The sequence below is a fragment of the Alosa alosa genome, chromosome 5, assembly GCF_017589495.1.
Source record: "Alosa alosa isolate M-15738 ecotype Scorff River chromosome 5, AALO_Geno_1.1, whole genome shotgun sequence".
Lineage (NCBI taxonomy): Eukaryota > Metazoa > Chordata > Actinopteri > Clupeiformes > Clupeidae > Alosa > Alosa alosa.
In genome coordinates this window covers 16583693-16596800 of record NC_063193.1, presented here as the reverse complement: position 1 = coordinate 16596800, position 13108 = coordinate 16583693, and the positions used below count along the sequence as shown (strand labels likewise).

Below are 13108 nucleotides of genomic sequence, written 5' to 3'. Positions count from 1 at the left end.
ATGAAGATCTATTGAGAACACCAAATCCATATTTCCTGTTATTTTGGTAAAAGTAATGTAAACGTAGTGTAATGCCTTACAATTCAAAGACAGTAATATTGTAATGTAACAAATTACTTTGAAATGACAGTAACAAGTAATAAATAATGCATTACGCTTTTGAAGTAATTTGTCCAACACTGTTTATCAGACAGATTTCCATATCCTCGCTTGGGTGTGTGATGTGCATTTAGACCACAACGGGTCCTAGACCTTAGCTTCACAAACAATTTGTCACAACAAATAAATTTGCTAACAAAGCCTATTTGTTTTTTTGTCTGCCCTGGAGCATAGGACTTTCCTTCCCAAATGCCTGGCTGAGTTCACTACTCCTGTGTATGTCAGTGCGTGCGCAGTATGTTTTTTGCCCATATACAGTGTCTTAGAAAGTAGCCCTCAAACGGACGCCCTACTCACCCGGAGCGAAGTCAAGTCTTTGGAGCAGAGGCCCTGTTGCAAGGCATCCAGGGTTCTCAGCAACACAGGAGAGGCAGAAAAATACGAGAAAACACTAGACGGTCTTTTTACAAACTCCTAATCAAAGGTTAGGATTTTGACTTTTATTAAATACAAATAAAAAATACAAAGAAAGAAAACTGTCTAAGCCTGTCTAAACTGTCTGCTTTTTTTCTTTTTAGTTGCCAGTCAGCTTTTTGTTTTTAGATTCTGTCTTTACATTTTGTTCAAAGCACATCTCATTTAGCATAACACACTTTAATTCTAACACAACCATTTTATATCTAAGCAAACACATTTTATGCATCAAGTAAATATTCCTTATGTCTGAGCAAAACAGTTTTATAAGTCAAAAAACTTTCGTTTATGTTTAAGAAAAACACTCTAAATTTAAGTAAAATTATAACAGGTTATTCTAGCAAAAACAAGTTATGCTTTTAATTAAAAAACACACTTTAATTCTAAGCTTCTAAGTTTTTAAACATTATAAGTCTAACTTGTTTCACACTGGTTGTCTATCATGCATGACCTTGCAGCATTTGCACATTTTTATTTGTTTTAGAGCAAGCTGGATTTAAGCAGTTATATGACTAAAAATCTTTTAATAGTAAATTATGATTCTTATTATTAAACTATTATCACATCTTCATATTGTAAATGTCACGCTACAATCTGAATAGGACCATCATGCAGACTCACCCGAAACATGTGGTTCTCTGGTGATAGACAGAGAGAGAGAGAGAGAGAGAGAGAGAGAGAGAGAGAGAGAGAGAGAGAAGGGGGAGCAAACCGGAAGGAGAGAGAGTTGTGCGTGTACTGGCACGGCATGGCCAAGTTTTTGGGGCACTGGACTGGATGTTATCTGTACAGTGTTTATGAGAGACGGAGACAGGCTCGCCCTGTACACTGAGCATCCTTGGCCTGCAGGGTCGGGGGAGGTGCTTGACTGATGAGACTTTTTTTTATCTGCGAGGTGACGGCAGTGTGGCCTTGCATTCGGCCTATATAGCATCCACCAGCAGGAAACTCAGGCAGAATTAAGTAAGCTTCGACTCCAAGTGTTGTTGTACTCGTTCTGTTTCTTAGTGAGAGCTCATTTATTAATACAATGTTGCCTGCAACTTTCAAGCTCGCTGCTGGTATTTCCTATCGTCACATGCGAAACATGACAGGTAAGTTGATGCACTGGACTTACTTTTGTGACTGAGAAGCTAAAGTTAAGGAGCTGATGGTCAGCAATGAATGGAATTAATTTCACTCAGATATGACTATAACATTAGTTTGTGTTTGTATCATGTAACAGAGTTATGTTCAAGATGTTTATACAAAAAACATTATTAATACCATACTGTATATATCTGGTAATGTGTTTTTATAAAGGCCAATGTTCTGGAGTTCTCCAGAATCAATCAGAACTTTTGTCAACCTGAACTATTGGTTGCTTTTTTGACATGTTTGTGGGGTAACAATGATTAGTTGGTTATAAATTCAGGTCAGGAAAATCATGCTGTCTATTATAATCTGTTTTTACAGTATTGAAAGGAAGTATAGGTGATTGGGTACAATATATTGTATTGAGTGGAAGGTATTGCAGGATAATGTAGTGATGTTTGCATAAGCAAACATAAAAAGCAATTGTGTTTTGGCATGGCCTGTGTATATATGTCTGTGTGTGTGTGTTTGTTTGTATGTTTGTATCTGATTTTCCTGTGCTTGCAGGTTTGCAGAAGAATGCGATTGTGGCGATCCACCACAAGCTCAGCTCTCTGTCAGGTCCAGGGCCCAGCAGTTGGATCAGCCATGTCCGTCGCAGGAGCTCACTGCTTAGTAAGAGCCCCCCCACACACACACACACACACTTTATATGTGCATCCAGTCACTCACAACACATAACAGTTGCCGATAACTGTCATTGTAAACTCCTCTCCCCTTCTCTCTCTTTCCATTTCTCCCTGTCTCTCTCTTGCACCATCTGATATATGCTTGCATGCTGCACGCATCATTTGTTTACTGCTTAAACCTACGCCTTTGCTTGGTGTGTTTATCCACTGTACTTCCTCTGTGCGTGTATGTGCGTGCGTGTTTGTGTGCGTGTGTGCATGTCAAAACCAGGCAGCCGAATTGAGGAGGAGCGGGCGTGCACTGAGGTGGACCTTGCCTATGTAAAGCAGGGACAGGAGGCCTTGCAGAAATCTATCAGCATTCTCAGTGAACAGGATGGCTGGCAGACAGAAATTATTACAGTAATCATGCATCCAACCTCTCTAATATGCTGCATGTGTTAACAATGCTGTGCAAATCTCCTAAAAGGAGTATTAGGTCTGGATATATGCTTACAGTGCCTGTGACTATGTTTGAAGATGCACCTGCCATTTCATGAGGGGTAATTATCCAAAGAACCATTTCATTAACCCCATGCAGAACCTGACCCAACAGAATTGATAGTTCATATAGAAAATGGAATATCCACTAAAATGTGTGACAAAAAGAATCCTAAAAAGAAATGTTCTCCAGGAAAATGTCATCAATTCATGAAAAACTAAACCTAGCAGGATTTTGCTGGTATGAGGTTAAGTGAAAATTATGTTCCTAAGATTTCTCAGAACCAGGTATTGAATGGGATCACATTGAAAGGCAATTAAACATTCACATCCTTGTGCATTATCTCACTAAAAAGGTGTTGCTTAAAGGTAGAGCCATACTTAAACACCCATATGCAGGACTTCTTCCTTTACTTACAGGGAGAATATGAATTTGCACCACCATATGTCTATAATACCAGTGATTACTGAGTAATGTTGCAATTGTGTGTGTGTGTGTGTGTGTGTGTCTGTGTGTGTTTCTTTCTCCAGGCCAGTGGTGATAAGGTTTTGAGCAAGGTGCTGCCGGACATCGGTAAGGTGTTCAAGCTGGAGGTGGTGCTGGAGCAGCACCCTGACGACCTCTATAATGAGTTGGTGGACAACATGGAGCAGATGGGGGACTGGAACCCAAACGTCAAACAGGTCAAGGTGAGAGGGCTGAACACCTGATCCGGAGGGCTGGAAGCTTCCCATGGCCAGTAGCTAGTATTATAAAAGTGTATATGCATTTTTTTGTATGTAATGTGATTTTGTGCTATTGTTTGATACGTAGAAGCGTCAGTTTTGAATGGTGACCTATTGCATTGTTCTACCATCTCCTCCCCTAACTGCTTGATTCAAAAGACCAGTCCCTCTCCTCTTGCTTAACAAACTCTTCTGGTTTTCTCAGTTGATGTGTGAGTATTTTAAAGTACTCTTTCAGTGTGAACACTTTAAATGCAGATCCCTCTGTTTCTCCTCAACTCTGTCTTAGATTCTCCAAAAGATTGGCCAGGACACCATGGTCACTCACGAGGTCTCGGCTGAGACTCCTGGTAACGTGGTCGGGCCGCGCGACTTTGTAAGTGTGCGCTGCGCCAAGCGGCGAGGCTCCACCTGTTTCCTAGCTGGAATGTCCACCCAGCATCCGGGTATGCCAGAGCAGAAGGGCGTTGTGAGGTACTGCAGCTGTCTAAATCTTACAATAACAGGTTGAACAAAGCCAGACGATACCTGTAATGTATTTATTTTGAAGCTGTACTATGTGTAGTATGTATGCAACATCTCTTGGTGTTGAGTACGGATGGAAAAATCTCTTGGTGTTGAGTATGAATGGAACATCTCCATTTATCTTGGTGTTGAGTAGTCCATGGGAGCACAGGGGTCAGAAAGCAGCTGGTTCTGGAACAGCTCTGTCCAGGAATCCTGCCAGATGAGAGCCAATCTGGGCTAGCCAATCAGATTCCTGCCAGATGAGAGCCAATTTGGACCAGGCACAGGTCCAGAATCAGCTGTTGTGTCTCAATATTTAACATCTGGAATTGATTCACTGGTGTTATGTGACAGTTACAATAATTATAATCACCCTCTACTTGTTAACTGCTGATGAAAGTAGTATTTGGAGAACCTGAAGCAGAATTTGGAGCAAAGTTTCTCAAGCATTACATTGTGTGACCCCACCTTCAGGGCAGAGAATGGACCAACCTGCATTGTGATGCGTCCAAGTGCGGAAGATCCAGACAAGACAAAGTTTACCTGGTTATTGAGCATAGATCTTAAGGTGAGGATTCCAAACGTACAGCATATCATATATAGTGACATTCATTTCCACAAATTATCCTTACCTAGGTATTTTATCACACCATATATTTCTCACTGAATGCCTTTATCTCCAAGTACTGCAAATAGCAATGGCATAAAGTTTGAAAGTCTGTATTAAGATGTATATTTTATTCATATCCAATAGAATTCTGACCTCTCTACACTCTCCTGGTAATTTCAGTTTGAATCAATAACCATACTGCGTCCTTTCTCTAAACATATTCTATATTTAAATTCTATCCAAAAACCTACAAAACTTGTAAACAACTCCACCCACTCTACTTTACCTTTTCATCATGGGAACCGCATAGCCCACACCAAGATTCGCAGCGAGTTCTATGCTTACTTTCTTTCCTCAGTACATGGTCTGATTTGCCTCTCTTTGTCTACCCAGGGCTGGATACCAAAGACAATCATCAACAGGGTGCTGTCCCAAACCCAGCTGGACTTTGCCAACCACCTGCGCCAGAGGATGATGGTCAGTGGTGGGCTGGAGGCGGCTGCTCTGGCCTGCTGACCCCTCTGGCCTGTGGCTGCACGTCGGACGCTTGGCTCCTGAGCGCGGGATTCGCTGGCAGCCTCCTTCTTAAGTACAGACTTGCCCAGCCATGATCTCCTTCACACCCACTTTTGTAAATACTACAGTACACACATGATTCAAGAGGAAAATGTTGCCCAACCCCCAATCAGTTTATAATAGCTCAGTGGAGTCTGAATGCCCCATTCCATTCCTGACAGGTATTTTGAATCCAAACTGTAAATGTAGCAGAGTATCTGGATGCACAAGCTCCTTTTACCATCCTGTTGGTCTGCCAACCTGTGTGTCCACTGCCTTCTGCAAATTGTTCTGCCATTTATCTAGTTCTCTCTAGTCCAAATGTCTATGTATTTCCAATCACATGTGGTCACTTTGTTTGTATAAAGAAAAACACTTTTATCTTTAATATTTATTACGTTTATGTCATTGCCTGTCACCCTGGGTAAGGATGTCTGCCAAGTGAATAAACAGAAATTATCTAAATACGATTGGAAGTGTGTTTTACTGTTTTCACTAAATGCTTTTGTTCCCACCTTGATTTGCTCAATATAGCATTCAGGTGCTTGAGGAAGCAGACATATAGTTGCTGTTATCTTCTTGATTCTATCTGAGCACACTGACTAATATCAAGTGTGCTTTGTACAAAGGTTGCTTGTTGGGGTCACAAATGTGCATTCTTGGTCTGTAAGTCCTCTTTTATGAACGAGTTCCTTTGCATGTGTTGCATTATGTACACCGTGTTCCAAATTATTATGCAAATTGGATTTAAGTGTCAAACATTTATTTTTTGTTTTTCCAATTAAACTCATGGATAGTATTGTGTCTCAGGGCTTTGAAATCAATCTCAGACACCTGTGATAATTAGTTTGCCAGGTGAGCCCAATCAAATGAAAACTAAGAAGGATGTTCCACATTATTAAGCATGCCACAGGTTTCAAGCAATATGGGAAAGAAAAAGGATCTCTGCTGCTGAAAAGCGTGAAATTGTGCACTACCTTGGACAAGGTATGAAAACATTGGATATTTCGTACTGTGAAGAAATTTGTCGCTGATTCAGAGCACAGGCGGGTTCGTGCAGACAAAGGCATAATAAGGAAGGTTTCTGCCAGACAAATTCATAGGATTAAGAGAGCAGCTGCTAAAATGCCATTGCAAAGCAGCAAAGAGGTATTTGAAGCCACTGGTGTCTCTGGAGTCCTGCGAACCTCAAGGTTCAGGAAGTGTGCATAAACCACTATTCGGCCACCCCTAAACAATGCTCACAAGCAGAAATGGTTGCAGTGGGCTCAGGAATACATGAAGACTAATTTTCAAACAGTTTTGTTTACGGATGAGTGCCGTGCAAACCTAGATGGTCCAGATGGATGGAGTAATGGATGGTTGGTGAAAATGGGTGGCGGAGTCATGTTTTGGGCCGGAGTGAGCTGGTAGGCCCCTTTAGGGTCCCTGACGGTGTGAAAATGATCTCGGCAAAGTATGTAGAGTTTCTGACTAACCACTTTCTTCCGTGGTACAAAAAGAAGAACCGTGCCTTCCGTAGCAAAATCACCATCTCATGCTGCAAAGAATACCTCTGGGTCATTGGCTGCTATGGGCATAAAAGGAGAGAAACTCATGGTGTGGCCTGCATCTTCCCCTGAGCTCAACCCTATTGAGAACCTTTGGAGCATCATCAAGCAAAATCTATGAGTATGGGACTGGAGGCAGTTCACATCCAAGCAGCAGCTCTGGGAGGCTATTCTGACATCCTGCAAAGACATTAAAGCAGAAACTCTCCAAGAACTCACAAGTTCAATGGATGCAAGAATTGTGAAGGTGATATCAATGAAGAGGTCCTATGTTAACATGTAACTTGGCCTGATGTTTTTGATTGAGATAACTTTTGATTTAATTTATATGACTACTTAATGCTGCCAATTCAACAAATGACCATTTTTAGTTCTTTACAACCTATAAAATGTCTTGAAACTCTGTTGTGCATAATAATTTGGAACAGTGCATATTGAGTTTTGTATTTTTTAAAAAAATATTGTTATCATTGGGAGATTTGTTCAATAAAATTTTAATTATACTCTAACGGTTGATAACTTGAAAATTATACTGACTGTCATTTGCATTAACTATTTAGGAAAATCCGAAAAAAAAAGTAATTTGCATAATCATTTGGAACGCAGTTTGTGTGTGTGTGTGTGTGCGTGCGCCTGTGCATTTGTGTGTGTGTGTGTGTTTGTGTGGTGTGTCTATACAAGTGAATAATACTGAGCCGATGAATTCATGAAAATGTCCTTCGTGCCTGGTGGACATTAGTGTGCACAGGGTGTTTGCCAAAGCAAGCAGGTGTTTGGCAATTCGCATGTGTGCGGGAAACCTCACAGCCCTTTGAAAGCACGGTTCAGGCGAGCTTCACACATTCCAGGATATGAGGTAGCCCTGAAGCCTGCGCCAGAGGAAGTCTGACCCCTGCATTTTCACGCTCGTAACATTTTCCTATGATGTATATTTTAACAGGATCCAAGAAGAGACTGGAGAGGCATGCTCTTTTCATGACTTTGAAATGCAACCTGTCAAGACCGTTTCCACACTGTCAGTGGCCGGCCTGAATAAAACAAATGCTGAATCTGGGATCCATGTAAATTCATACGACTGATTGGTAATGATGAGTTCACTACTGTTCCCTGTGGGCATATATGCATTTTGAAGCCATACAGCAAACACAGGTTAATGTTGATGTCTGGCACAAAGAAAATGAAGTGCCTACAGTTAATGTTATTGCATTCTGAACACCACAAATGAGATTTTTAGATTTTATTTGATGAAATTCATTCTCTGACTACATTCAACTGCAGAATTTGGAAGGTAATTCTTCTCCATTTGTCTAAGAAAACTAAATCTGGACATTGCTTTTATCCTCTGCTAGAGAAAAAGTGTTATATATTATGCCTGGTATTTAATGAGAGGGATGTCTTTAGTTTGGCCTTGTATGTGTTGCCTTAACCTCTGAAGAGTGCAAGTGACACATGTTGCAGATCTCCTGTGGATCAACCTAAAACAGATGCTTTGAGGGGCTGATGTCCTCTTACACCATTAACTGTTGTCAAGGGTACCTGCAATTACTGTGGACAGGAGAGGGTTTCAAGTATGAGCATATGTCCACAGAGAAACACATCATTAGCCTAATTTACTAGCCATCTCTGAAAGTCTGGGAAAGCTGATTTGAAGTCAACACCGGGTCATGTACTAAGAGTTTCACATATTGTGCTGCTGACTGTATTCTGTTGCAGCATCATAAATGTACATCAAATGCAGAAACATCATGTGTATGAACAATGGAAGTTAAAAACATAGGCAAATACTTACTGTGAAAGGAATTGAGTAATGTTTTACTTACATTGTTGTAAGAAACTTTGAAGAGTGATATGCTAAACTTGTGTGGCCCCCCGTAAGTCTATAGCTAGCTTTACACGACAACGATCTGAACACAATCCGCAAAAGTGGCGTTGCGTTCCCACTTTTTATTTTGCGTTGACAAGCGTCTTTGGGTGGAAATCTGCATGCACACGGTGACGCAAAAGTGTGTGAAATTTGATGTACAGTAGTATGCATGCCAGGTGGCTAGGTGGTAGGCCTACTGTGAAGCACTGCAACAACACCAAGAGCGTGCGCATGCATTGAAACTTCCTTCTACTTCTCTCCGTAGTAGCGCGAAATAGCCCACAGTCGAAAACCTAAGCTAAGGCAACTTGAATGTCCGACTGATGGAAATAATCCGACATGTTTGTTGTCGTTTGGCTGTACTGCACATGGATATGACGTCAACGCATATGCGAGGATAGCCAGCGTGAGCAGCTCAGAGCACACTTTTGCGTTTTCAACCCTTTAGACGGGAACGCAACGGTGGAGCGTCTTTAAGATTTCCACTCTGGAGGGTGGGTTCATTTTTTTGCGTTTTTAAGCCCCAAAAACGCTGTCACCGTCTAAACGAAAGGCACATCCGATAAAACATCCGATTGTTGGTTTAACCCGGGAGCGTTGTCGTGTAAAGCCGGCCTAATGCAGGGCTGACTGCATATAACCAAGCAATACACGAGCAGGGATACCCTAAAACAGCTAGTATAAAAGTGTACCTCCTCTGTGCTCGTCAGTCTATGCATCCCAAAAGGTTTGAAACGCACACACACACAAACAGTGGCGTCGTTGGCAATCACTCGGCACCACCTTAGCCCATAAGAAGACAATAAAACCTGCACTGTAAAAAATGACACTACATCTTACTGCAGTAACACATGTATACTTTACTTACTATAGGCTGACCTAGTGTTCTTACTAGAGTAACATTAGTAATGTGCCGAACTTGCAACAATGGGGTCTAAAACTTGAGATACACGAGTAAGCTTCACAACTCAGACCTGAGTAAACTGGACTCACACAGTGCACACGCGCACAGTTAGCAGAGGGAGCTTTCTGGATTCCACAGCCAACGGTCGGCAGTGTTACGGTGTGGCTGACTTTTGGGATGGGAGTGTAACGCAGCTTCACCAGTGACTTGCTCTGTCCGGTAAGTTTACAGTATGTATTAATGTGTCAAATGTTTACAATATAGGTTGAACTAACAGCATTTGTGCAAAACTGTACATTCGGTTTCATTAACAGCTGGGGTAATGTTAAGTTCAACTTGCTAAGTGGCCGATATATGCGCTAGCTGCTAACAGTTTGCAGCTAACTGATAGCAGCTATGCGAGTTAACACCAAAGATCTTTGTTAACACTGCCTCAGACCATGCAGAGCAGAAAACAAATATTCTAGGTATTCAAGCCCTTTGATATTTTTTATGTTATCGAAGTTATGAGGAAGTGGTGGTGCCTGGGGTCTAGAACTAGGCTGTATAAATTTGCCAATAGCAGTCGTCTTCATGAGCTCTCTTAATGAAGTTTAGTTCTAACGTTAGCCATTTCTCATGAGAAAAACTTTGTTAGCATGCTAAGTTGATTCAAAACGTGTAAAGATTAAACTGTGTATGGTTTTACGTCCATATTCCTACTGTATTGATAAAACAATTAGGATAATTGGACTCATAACCTTACTGACTGAGAAAGCCATGGTCTTTTATCTAAAATCTTTTTCGCTGTGATTTAGCAAGAGGACTTAGGTTGCAGTGTGTGGAATTTGAACTAATGTGCCGCTATTGAGGTGCAAAATGGCATCCATATAATTCCAACGTATGATTGACATTTTAAATTCTATTGTGATAAATGTACTAGGCCTGAAATAGAGAGAAAATTAAGCTGCCAAATCATAATATTTTTAGCTTAACAGTATTAATTAGGTCTCTGGAGAAATAATTTAAATGAACATTTAATGTGATAAACTTAATCAGCTGTTAAACATGGCCAATAGATGCATATTGATAATAATTTTGCCCTCTTTTTCTTTTTGCAGTTGGAAAACTGAAAATGCAGAGCAATGAACTGGACATGTAAGTTGTGCTTGTTTGGATGTGAAGTCAGAGGTCAGTTGCTCAAACACTACTGATTGAAACATGGAGGTTACACCAGAATACTAACTAAAAAAAAACTGCAGAGGGTGGTGAAAACTGGCCAACGCATCACCGGGTTCCTCACTTCCCTCCATCAAGGCCATCCAGGGCAAGTGATGCTTGCGTAAGGCGCAGTCATCATCAGAGACTGTTCTCACCTCAACCACAGACTGTTCACCCCCCCCTCTGGGGCGTTACAGGTCTCTCTGCACCCAAACCAGCAGGTTCAGAGGAAGCTTCTTCCCTGCGGCTGTCACCCTACTGAACTCTAGCTCTGCATCCCGGTGACAACCAACCAACTAAGCCCCCGCCCAATGCCTCCTTGCCTGTGCCTGTTGAGGTGTCCACCATGACCATGGAAACCTTGACGGGGGACACCCAACCCCCAAGGACAATTGCACTACCCTATTCCACCCATAGTGTTCTATTTATTTACAAATGTACATACTGTAATTACACTTATACATGGCATTTTCTACTGCTCTTCATACTATTCATCCTGCACATACACGTATTCTTACTACTGTTATAATGTTACTGTTTCTGCACTACAGTACTGTTACCACACTGCACATAGCTGTATACTGTACATATATGTCTATATGGTTCATACCGAATATCCATATTTATTCTGCTAATACACTGCACATATTTATACCTAATTTATATTACTCTAAACCACCTTCTGTAAAACCAACTGTATACTACTGTTTACACCGCATATTTCTTATGCTGTCTATGCACCACCTGTCTTTGTATATCAGATTGCATTTTTCTGCTTTTTTTGCACTTCTAGTTAGATGTAAACTGCATTTTGTTGTCTTTGTACTTGTACTCTGCAAAATGACAATAAAGTTATCTAATCTAATAGTGCCAACTATTTGTGTACATTCTGCAAGGAAACTTTACTATCCAACATAAAGTACCCTTTACAACTTAAAGTAAGGGTAACTCATTTAACAGTAGTAAATACAACTTTGTTTCAAGTAAGCTTTACTTGAGGGCATGAAGTAAACTTTACTAGTTGGAAGTAAGTAACCAGAACTTAAGTCTTAAGTAAGGATAACTTCTAAGTAAGCATTACTTGTAGACATCAAGTAAACATAACTTGGAAGAGAAAAGTTTTGTTTACTTAACTTATTTAAGGCAACGAGTTTCCACCCTTTTTTCAAGTAACCATTACTTATTTTTTACAGTGTACCTTAGTGCATGAAACCCCAGTAACCATTATAGTCTTACAATAACAGAATGTTTGTACATACTGTACCTTGCGCTACAAACAGCACCCCGAAACATTGCTACACTCCAACACGTTCGCAGCTAGCTACAGTGGATGGCAACCGGCATGAGGACCCCAGGTGCCTATACACCTGCCTGCTCTCAATGGCGAACCTCTCCCACCCACATTTGGTGACGTAGAAATAAGGGGAAAAGCAAGCGTGGGGCAGAGAAGAGAGAGGTGAGGGAGAGTGTAAGGGACCGATCAGTGAGGCATGGAGGGTTTTTATTACCCAAAGAATGATCAAAAATTGACAAAGTCTACAAACTGATCATTAGGCCTATAAAAGAGGTCAACCAAAAGTATAATAACGACCGTGACATAGTCTGAACAAAAAACTGACCTGAAACAATAGGGAACATATATATCGGTTTGGCCAAACCAAAGGACACAAAAAGGGGATACACTAAATACATAGACTTAAATCATAACACAGAGCAAAGTAACTAAGGCCAAATTCCCCCCTCGGGCACATGGCAGACGTGGTACGGTCTAATAGGTCGGCACCCAGACTTAGGTCCTCTCAGCCCTCAGCCACACCTTTGCCCAACCAGGAAGGGAACGCCTCCAACGCTCAGCCCAGGTAACTCAAGACAAAGAAACACATGATTAGTAACAAACAACTTATATAACCTTACAGTGTTAAATGTGTGCACCCATATAAAACAATGTAAGGCTAAAATACAAAAACTAATAAAGTAAATAAATGAAACAAAATGTTGAGTGAGTTATTTGAATAGAATAGCACATGTGACCGCAAACAATAAAATGTGCAGCAAATTCATGATGTACCAAAAGAAACTAATAATGTACATTTGTAAAGTGAGGGCTTGTGTTACCATGTGTGGCTGTGGCCATCACAGAGAGAAAAGAAAGTGCCTCAGACCTACAGGCCACACTTGGAGCACGATAACAAGTCCATCCACATTTGTGGATCCACAATATGTCGTTGTTATATATTATGATGATTGTATTGTTGTTATGGCATATTGTGTCAGTCCAGGTATAACGCTAAATCCAGATTCACATGTTCTCGGTCCAGATTTTTAAAAAAAATAATTTTCTGTGGTTCTTTTTCTGTGGTTCTTTTTTCCTTTTCT

General features: G+C 40.9%; 1 protein-coding gene across 1 annotated transcript; it reads left to right on the top strand.

Annotated features, from left to right (window-relative positions):
* Positions 1–1547: 1547 nt before the first annotated feature.
* On the top strand, positions 1548–5651 carry star (steroidogenic acute regulatory protein). The gene is made up of 7 exons (XM_048243595.1): positions 1548–1667; positions 2215–2322; positions 2608–2738; positions 3348–3506; positions 3832–4016; positions 4524–4617; positions 5053–5651. Exons 1-7 carry the CDS (start codon positions 1604–1606, stop codon positions 5173–5175), a joined length of 864 nt encoding a protein of 287 aa, XP_048099552.1. The 5' UTR covers positions 1548–1603; the 3' UTR covers positions 5176–5651.
* Positions 5652–13108: the final 7457 nt, after the last annotated feature.